Here is a 9,756-nt window from a genome sequence, read left to right as displayed (position 1 = left end):
TATTTTTCCATATTAATAATTAAAGTAAATATCATGAACATTAATATCTCATAAGACTAAAACTAATAATCTAAAAAAATAAAAAGTATTTTACAATAAAAATATAATTTATTTTTTTAAAAATAAACAAATCTTTGTTTGAAAAAAAAAAAAAATGAAAATTAAAGGCAATAATTAAAGTTTTTCAAAACCAAAATCATTATAAAATTAAAAAGAATCTTATACAAATAATACAGAAAATATATATTTAAATAATAAAAAGATAATATCCAATATAAAGAAATATGATATAAAAATAAAACGATAATCATTGGTATAATTTAGATTTTGTTTTTTTTTTAAAAAAATAATAATAATATATTTTATATGAATTTTAAATAATAAATTTAGTAAGATAATGTTTATGGAAACAGGAATATGTATTAAAAAGAAAAAATAAATACCCTTCCTAATTGTAATATCTTTGTGAAAAAACAATAAGAAAATACTGAATAGAGAATTTTTAAAAATAGCTTATAATAAAATAATTAAATATATTTTTAACTTCTAAATGAATATGAAATAGGTTCATAAATAGGTATTTTTTATTTTACTTTTTTAATAATTAAATGACAAAAATAAAAGGAAAAGGATCATATGCGGCTGTAATTTAAGCTAAAGACAAAAAAAATAAAATAGAAGTAGCAATAAAAGTATATGACAAACATAAACTTTATGATTCTTTAAAAAAAAAAAATTTATAAAGTGAAATTTAAGTTTTGAATTAAATATAACATAAAAATTGTGTGTAAATGTATAAAACACTAGAAAATGAAAAATTAGTAATATAAATTAATATTAATTATTTACTTTTTTTTAAAAAATAAAGTGTTGTATAATTATGGAAAATGCAGGAAAGGCGTGTTTATATGAATATTTGAAATTAAATAGGTTTTTGGAAGAAAAAGAAGCGAAAATAGTATTTAAATAAATAATGGAAGGAGTTAATTATTTACATTAAAAAAATATTATACATAGAGATATAAAATTATAAAATATATTAATAGATTAAAATAAAATAGTAAAAATAATAGATTTCGGATTTTCAATTATTTCAAATTAAAAAATAAATTAATTTTGTGGAACAAAAAATTATATGGCACCTGAAATTATTTCTTATTAAGATTATTATGGTCCTCCAGCAGATATATGGGCTTGTGGCATTTTACTGTATTATATTTTAGTAGGAAGTTTTCCTTTTAAAGGAAAGGACGAAATGTAATTAAATAAAAAAATAATATGCGGAAAATTTGATATTCCTGGGCATGTTTCTTAAGGAGCAAAATAGTTAATTGTTAATATGTTAAAAGTTGATCCTGAAAGCAGAGTTACAGCTTAAGAAGTATATGCTATATTTTAGATAATATATATATATATATATATATATATATATATATATATATATATATATATATATATCTTATTTTTTATTAATCTGTTTTTGTAAAAAAAGGTTTTATAAAATACATGGATAACTCCTATTAATATAAATAATAAAATATTTTAATTGAAATAATTGATATAATAATAATCTTTAAATAATAATTAATTTTTATGATTAATTTATTTATAATATATTATTTATTATTATTATCAAACTATAAAAGTAAAAATATATAATTTTATATATATTTATTTTCATATTATTCTTATATTTTTAAATATTATGCATTTTTAATCTAACTTATTCTAATTAGCATTTTCTTCTTATTAAATGTTCTAATAAGTTATATTTTGCTTATATTCCTTATATTTAATAAATGAAAAAGTAAATAAAAATAATATCATAATAATGCTTAATGGAATAAAAAGCATTTATCTCATTTATTCTTATTAAATTTAAAACAATTAAACTTCTTTTTAATTATTTTTTTTTTCCTGATTATTTTAAAATAATAAATTATTTTCTTTTTAATTTTCTATTTCATTATTTTTAATATCATCATCTTCTTTTTTGTTTTATTCTTTTTTTTATTTCTTATCTATATTTTTTTATTAATTATTTTTTTTTTGTCATCTTATTTTTCATTTTCTTATTATCTTTTTTTATTTTAGTTATATATGTCTTCTTTTTCTTCATTTGTTTCTGTTTTATTATTTTCCCTTTATTCTTCTTCTTCTTCTTCTTCTTCTTTATTTTTTTATTCTTTTTTATCTTCATTTTATTAGTTTTGTTCATTTTCGTTTTATTAGTTTTGTTCATTTTCATTTTATTATTCTTATATATCTAAAATTTCTTAAGAACCAATACTTTTATTTAATATTCTTTTTATTTCTAATTCTTATGATGTTAAATTAATATCGTTTTCATCTATTTATAATTCTTATTTTTTGCTTATTTATTATTTTTTATTTTTTTAATCATTATTATTATCCCTTTCATTTACACTATTATTCTGTTTTTTTTAATCTTCTTTATTTTACTTATTATTATTATTATTTTCTTTATTTTTATCATCTTAATTCTATTATTTCTAATTTAAATCTTTTTTTTTTCTTCTTCTTTTTCTACGTTTTATATTTCATTTTGAACTTCTTCTTTTTTTTCTTTATAATTACTTTTAACTTGATTAGTATATTTTTCTTAACCTATTTAGGTTTCAAAATAATTTTAATTATCCAAAAAATTAATAGTTTCTTAAAATTCTAAATATTCTAAAAGTTATTTAATTTAAATTTCATCATTGTTTTCTGGTTTTTCTGGTTTTTTGTTTTTTTCATCTTATTTTTTGTCTTAAGTTGCCTCTTCTTTTTCTTATTTTTTTTATTAATTTTCTTTTTTTTTTTTTTATGTTTTTTCATTTTCTTCTTATTTTTATTCATTTTTTTCTTATTTTTTTTCTTTTTTTTCATTTTATTTGATATCTTCTTCATTATTTTTATTATTTTAATCTACTTTTACTAATTCTTTTTAAATTATATTTATTATCTCTTAATTGTTTTATTTTAATGCAAAAACTAGAACTTAAAATATCAACAATAACACTATAGTTTTCATTTATTTTTTTACTTTTTATAAAAATTAAATTTATTTTCTTTTTTTTCTTAAAAAGTAATTTTATAAATTATTAGTTATAAAAAAAAAAAAGCATTAAATTTAAAATAAATAAATTATAATATATATATGTACTTTTAAATATATAAATTACTTATATTTTAAAAGTAAAGTAATATAAATTAAATAAATAATAAAATAATTATCCAGCAATACACACATATATATGATTAAAACAAATTTAATAAAAAAACTAAATACATTAATAAAACAAGAATAGTTTAATGAAGTCATTTAATATTTATCAATTCATTAAAATATAATATTAAGCTAATTAAATAAAAATTGTAAAATAAAAATATATATAAATATTTTTTAAACTTAAAAATAAGTATTAATTATATCCTGCAATTAAGGAAATTAGCGATTATTTGATTTTATAATCTCTTATATTTAATATCAGATTGAACAAGAAGTTATAAGCAAATAAGATTTTTATTAATATATTAATTTTTAAGATAAATTTGGCTATACTGCATTATCATACGCTGTATTTTAAGAAGAAGATGTAAAATTAAAAATAAATAAATGAATACAAATATACATTAAAAAAAAAAAAAATTACTATTAAAAAAAAAAAAAAAAGAATACAAATATATATCTAAAAATATATAAAATTAGTATATGGTAGAAAAGTTATTAGAATTAAAAGCAGATTATAATTTAAAATCAATATAAGGAGAAACAATTCTTCATTTAGCTTCATAAGGAAATTGTTTGAAATTTTTAGTAATAAATTAAAATATAAATCCAATAATTTAAAAAAATACCTTATTATAAAAAAAGATTCAATTTTAAAGATAAGGACTCAATATAAATGCAAAAACAAAAAATAATTCTACATTACTTCATATTTCTTGTTATAAAGGGAATATAGACACTGTACGTTATTTATTAAAAAGCGAAATAGAAATAAACTAAAGAGATATTGAAAATCATACTCCTTTACATTTAGCAGCTCTATCTCAATCTTATCGATTAATAAAGCTTTTATTAATAAAAGGGGCTGATAAAAACTTAATAAATAATTAAAATAAAACTCCTTTTTAGGTAGCAGAAGCATTAGATAAAGGTAATTAATCTTTATTAAAACTGCTAAAAAAATAGAAATTTTGTTTAAATTTTTTTTATTGTAAGTATAATTTGAAAAATTAAAAAGATTCAATAAATATTTTTTTTTATGCTTTTTAATTAAATTGTACATTTTTCGATTTTTTTTGCTGTAATTTATATTCGAAATATAAATTTATTTATACCATATATTATTCTTTATACTATATTCTTTATATTTTATATACTTTCATTATTTATAAACCCAGGAAAACTTAAGTAGTTTTCAAATGAAAGTTTAGATTCTTACTAAAAAAGGCTTTTATAGTTATTAAAAGCTAAAAAAATAGACGATATTTGTGTCACTTGTTGTATTATTAAACCTCCTAGGTCTAGACATTGTGATTTTTGTGATTCTTGTATATCTGTATATGATCATCATTGTCCTTTTATTGGTAATTGTGTAGGATCTAGGTAAAATATATATATATATATAATATTAAGTTTGTTGTATTTATTTTTTAGAAATCATGGTATATTTCTCATAATGATTTTTAGTTTGCTAATTATAATTTTTTATAGTTGTTTTTGCTTATTTTTTATTATTAAAAATAATTTTGAAGATATTTTTTTAGTAATTTTTATGGTAATTTATTCGTCGCTTTTTTTATATCCTGTTATAAAAATTTTTTGTGTACATATATGTAATTTTATTTAAGGGAAAACTTACTCTGAAAGATGCGAAATTTAATAAAATTTAATTGAAAAATAATAAAAAATATAAGTTTTTACTAATTTTCTTAATATGTGTTATTTTAATTCAAAAAATGATACTTTTTTATAGATGAAGAAATGCATTCATAAATTTTCGAAGAAAAATTTTCAAATAAAAAGTAAATTTTAATAAATTTGTAATGATATAAATATATATAAGTATTTATAAATATTTATATATAAAAAAAAATTTATAGTTATTATTAAAATTAAATTTTAAAATATGTTATTTATAAAAATGTTGTAAATGTATTTTTTGTTTATTAATATAATTTTAATTAATTTTTTAGTAAATATTTAAAAATATTTAATTTATTAAAAAATTTTTATAAAAAAATATTTTGAAAAATAATTTTTTAAAAAAATAAGCATTGATTATTAAAAAAATAATATATAAAATATAATATTTCATTAAAAAATTAAATATAAATACTAATAAAATTTGAAAAAAAAATTATATTATTATTAAAAAAAAAAATCTAATTTGATTTTATATATAAAATAATAAAAAAATAATTTTATTATAAATATATATATGTATATAAACAAATAATAATATAAAAATTAATTATATATATATTTAAATTTTAAAATTCAATTATAAATTTATAAATAATAATTCTATTTTTAAAATAATTAAATAAATTATACATATTAAATTATTTTTATATTAAAATACTTTTTTAAGAATTAAAATAATAATATATAGATTAAAAAAAATATATATAATAATATTTATATATATATTTAATTTTTTATTTTATTTTAGTTTTTTATTCTTAATATAATTATATTTTTTAAATAAATATTTATTTAATTTAAAATAATTATTATTATTATAATATTAAATAATAATATCTTTTTAATATATAATTTTTTTAAAATAAATTAAGAAATTATTAATAAAAATATTAATCGTTAAATATAATATATAATTTTTTTTTTTTATAATAATATTAATTAACTAATATTATTAATTTTAAATAATTGTCCTAAAATAAAAATAATAAAAATATTTAATAAAAGTTTATATTTAATGCAAACTAAAAAAATATTTATTTTTTAATATTTCAATTTTAATATTTTTTTTTATATATATTCATTAAATAATTTTCTAAATTTAAAATTTTAAATATCTTGATTTCATTCTTATAGGGTTCTTAGTTAATTAAATTAGAAACATATTAAATAAATATCTAATATTTTATAAATGCAGAAATTATTTAATAAATAAAAATATCAAAAAATATTATTAAAAAATAAAAAGGTAACCAATCATTGTATTTATTATAAAATTTATTTTAAATACTAATACAAATAATACAAATGAAAATTATCTCTATAGAAATTAAAATGAGATAAATTAAATACTTTGATATTCTATTTTTATATTAATAGATACTTTCTAATAAAATAATGAATATGTTAATACTTAATAATGATAAAAAATTAGCTAATATTATTAAGACAGTTTTTTAAAAATTATAAAATAGAATAGAATTAAAAGTAATAAGAATAATATATTTTATATATTATTAAGTTATTCTAAAAGGTCTATTTAAAAATTAATTAAAAATAATAAATATTTAAATTAATTCATGAAAAGTTATAATTTAAGCAATTATACTTTCTTTTAAAAAGTTTTATAAAACAATTTAATTATGAAAAGAAGTTTAATTATTTATTTGTAATATAGAGTTATTTTTAGTAAATATTATTTAATTAACTTTTTATTGCTATTATTAATATGATTTAGTAATTTTATTTAGACTTTTTTAAATTTAATTGTTACTATCATTTGCTTTATCTTCATAATTATAGTTGTTTTACACATTTTTATTTATTTATTAGTTATATTAAATTTAAAAATGAATTAAACTATTTTTTTATTTTTTTTTCATAAATAAAGTAGGTTTAGCTTGATTATTTTCCGTATCTTAAATTTTATTATAATCATTTTAACGTTCTATGCAAGCTTCTTTATTATTTTATTATAAACCAACTTTAGTATATATTTAAGAATTTAAGTTACTAATTTTACGTGTAATTAATGTTTTTATCTTATCTTCTGTTGCCAATTAATCATCTCCTTTTTATTAATTTTGATCATTTAGCTTACTTTCATTTTCTATTATATTAGATTTAATATTTAAAGGCATTATTTTTTAATTTTTCCTTTGTTATTTTTTTGATTATATCTATTATGAGATCAAAGAACCTTATTAATTTATTGATTATGTATCGTTTTCATTTTTTATCACAATATCTTAAAATTATAAGACTTAATTATTCTAGCTAAAAATTTTATTTCTTTAAAAGTCAACTAAAGAATATTAAAAAAATAAAAATATTAATAAATAATAATAAAAAAAATATTGTTATAAAACCATTTGTAAAAATAATTTTTCCATTATTTTATTATAAAAAAATAAAATATTTTGTTATTATAAATAATATTTGTTTTAAAAAATACTTATTTTTTAACTGGGAGTTTTTAAAAGATTTTAGTTTTGTATTTAAATAATTTATTCACGGTTTTTTAAAATATCATCTAATTATTAATTTCGTTCTTCATCATTAATATCCTTATTAAAAATAATTTCTGTGATTTAATTTCTTTTTATTGTGCTTTATTACATTTTTTATTCATGATTATTATCAATTTTTTATAAATATAAAAATAATATCAGATAAATTATAGTAGTAGCAACTAAAGTCCATACAGAAGCATAAAAATACCAATCATTTATGCGAGTCACTTTAAATATTTCATTTATGTCATTAACAAGAGTTTATTTTCCTTGAGTTTTGCATTAACATATAAATTATTATATTCGATTTTAGTCATTAGTATAATATAAAAGTACGCAATCTTTAGAAATCCATTTGCCTTAAATATTTTAAATGCAAATATAATTCCCAACATTGTCTATAGCTTCAGATAAATTGTAAATGTTGAATAAAGGAATATCAAATTGTATTTATTATTAATTATATTCAAAAGTTATTGTCTTTTCATTTATGGTAAAAGTATGATTGTTTGGGTAAGGGAAATTATCATCATAAGTTATTACAGAAGAAGGATATTCTAAATAATTTACATAATATTATAGATTTTCTTAGTTTTTTTCTATATTTATACTTTCATAATATGAGTTTGAATTTAATTTCAAATATTTTTCTTTTAAAACTTTATAGGTTGTTTTTTAAGTAGAAATTATATTTAGAACATTTATAGGATCATCATTTGAAATCAAAAACACATGCAATGCTTAAGATATCGTTCTCATTATTTGCATGTATTATTTATCTAATAATGAGTTTTATTTATGTTAAAATGATTATCTATCAACTTAATAAATATTTTAAATTATTTTTGCTTATAATATAAAAATTTATACTGATTAAAAAGATTTTTCATATTATGTCGTGTCAGAAATTACTATATCTTTAATTACTCTTAATAAATAATTTATTATTTATGCAATATTATTAATAAATTGTTCTATTTTATCAAATCCTATTTATGTTAACATTTAATTGAGAAAGTTACTAAATATTAAATTTAATGTTATTTATGTCTATACAAAATAGTCAAAAGAGTCAGTTTATTATTAAAAATAGTTTTACAAATTCATAATTTCATTTAAAATATCAATATATAATTATATAAACTATTCAGTTTGCAATGATAAAACACTAGCATGATTAATAATATCATAAATAATCATATTATATTAAATTATTTTATTTTTATTTAATATATTTTATTATGTTTAAGTAAACCAATTATTTATAAATGTATAATATGAAGAACTATCTTAACTATATTGACTTACTATGATTTATTAAGTTATATTTCTTATTCCTCCTTTCGAATCTTATATTACTGCCATAAATAAAGACGCACCAAAAGGTAAAACAGTTTCAATTTTATTATTTAGTGAGAAATCAGATATCAATTGCCTATTAACATATTATGCATTTAATAATTCATTATTATAATCATCTTAGTTTTTATAAAAATAGAAAGAATAAGTTAAAGGTTAATCAGTATCAATACATTCATTTATTGCAAAAAGTTATTTATCTTACATATTTCTAACTTCAAAGCCTGTAGTTTTATCAAAAGTACAATCTTATGGAGGAATATTAGCATTTAAAGAATAAGAAATTAATGTTGGTGTTATAAAATTGGGATTTCTTACTGAAAATTTTAGTTCAAATTAATTTTAATTTTAAAAGTCGAAGAAATATTCCCAAATTTTAAATCTGAATTAAATGTAATTTATTGATATTATATTTACTTATTAATTCTAATATATGATAACTCCTGTAATTATTAAGTCATCAATATTTGTATCTTCTTGACAATCAAATTATATAAATATTTCTTAATTTAAATTTATTGTATTTTAAAAATCGTTAATAGAAATATTAGGATTAACAGGAAATGTATTATAATCAACCATTAATATTGTTATCTAATCAAACGCGGTTAATCCGTATTTTCTTCCTGATATTTTAAATTAGTATAATTAATTAGGCTTTAAAACATTATTTTATATAGTAATTTATAAGTTTTATGTAATTGGAGAAACAATTAAATTATTCGACGAATCTTTACAATCATCTCTAGCACTTATGTTTATACATTGCCAACTTATATTTATTTCACAATTATTTGATATTAATAAATCTTTTTCAATTGGGGTTAAATTAGTATCATCTACTATTGCTTTTATATCAAAACTTTTAGAAAATAATTCTTATCTGTTTCCTCCTAAAATTTAAACTAAAGGAGGATTAGAAAGAACTTATAATGGGAATAATATTAT

At 15.2% G+C, this 9,756-nt stretch overlaps 4 protein-coding genes across 4 annotated transcripts in view, besides 15 other annotated features; 1 reads left to right on the top strand and 3 right to left on the bottom strand. All coding sequences in view use genetic code 6, as the record gives it.

Moving 5' to 3' along the window:
• Positions 1-311, bottom strand: part of IMG5_016370 (hypothetical protein) — a gene marked incomplete at both ends in the record, with an annotated part of 556 nt that extends 245 nt beyond the window's left edge. Inside the window, one exon of the mRNA XM_004039577.1 lies at positions 1-311. This exon is cut by the window's left edge and continues 26 nt beyond it. Coding sequence (XP_004039625.1) covers positions 1-311 — 311 coding nt within the window.
• A 1,091-nt stretch (positions 312-1,402) lies between these two features.
• Positions 1,403-1,458: a microsatellite.
• Positions 1,459-2,044: 586 nt separating this feature from the next.
• Positions 2,045-2,092: a microsatellite.
• Positions 2,054-3,022, bottom strand: IMG5_016360 (hypothetical protein). The gene has a single exon (XM_004039576.1). It carries the CDS (start codon positions 2,911-2,913, stop codon positions 2,494-2,496), a length of 420 nt encoding a protein of 139 aa, XP_004039624.1. The 5' UTR covers positions 2,914-3,022; the 3' UTR covers positions 2,054-2,493.
• Positions 2,148-2,173: a microsatellite.
• Positions 2,196-2,255: a microsatellite.
• Positions 2,455-2,494: a microsatellite.
• Positions 2,784-2,890: a microsatellite.
• Positions 2,789-2,879: a microsatellite.
• Positions 2,790-2,895: a microsatellite.
• A 238-nt stretch (positions 3,023-3,260) lies between the features above and the next one.
• IMG5_016350 (hypothetical protein) lies at positions 3,261-4,438 on the top strand (the record flags this gene model as incomplete). The annotated part of the gene is made up of 2 exons (XM_004039575.1): positions 3,261-3,602; positions 3,716-4,438. 2 exons carry the CDS (start codon positions 3,261-3,263, stop codon positions 4,436-4,438), a joined length of 1,065 nt encoding a protein of 354 aa, XP_004039623.1.
• Positions 3,631-3,677: a microsatellite.
• A 624-nt stretch (positions 4,439-5,062) lies between the features above and the next one.
• Positions 5,063-5,096: a microsatellite.
• A 139-nt stretch (positions 5,097-5,235) lies between these two features.
• Positions 5,236-5,284: a microsatellite.
• Positions 5,285-5,607: 323 nt separating this feature from the next.
• Positions 5,608-5,644: a microsatellite.
• A 70-nt stretch (positions 5,645-5,714) lies between these two features.
• Positions 5,715-5,771: a microsatellite.
• Positions 5,772-5,968: 197 nt separating this feature from the next.
• Positions 5,969-6,015: a microsatellite.
• Positions 6,016-6,877: 862 nt separating this feature from the next.
• On the bottom strand, positions 6,878-8,160 carry IMG5_016340 (hypothetical protein). The gene is made up of 2 exons (XM_004039574.1): positions 7,392-8,160; positions 6,878-7,241 (listed from the first exon to the last, which is right to left on the bottom strand). Exon 1 carries the CDS (start codon positions 8,064-8,066, stop codon positions 7,674-7,676), a length of 393 nt encoding a protein of 130 aa, XP_004039622.1. The 5' UTR covers positions 8,067-8,160; the 3' UTR covers positions 6,878-7,241; positions 7,392-7,673.
• A 490-nt stretch (positions 8,161-8,650) lies between these two features.
• Positions 8,651-8,690: a microsatellite.
• Between the last annotated feature and the right edge of the window lie 1,066 nt (positions 8,691-9,756).

The sequence above is a fragment of the Ichthyophthirius multifiliis genome (assembly GCF_000220395.1).
Source record: "Ichthyophthirius multifiliis unplaced genomic scaffold scaff_1120509249612, whole genome shotgun sequence".
Classification (NCBI taxonomy): domain Eukaryota; phylum Ciliophora; class Oligohymenophorea; order Hymenostomatida; genus Ichthyophthirius; species Ichthyophthirius multifiliis.
Note: the sequence above shows the minus strand (reverse complement) of the source record. Positions and strands in the feature narration are given on the sequence as shown.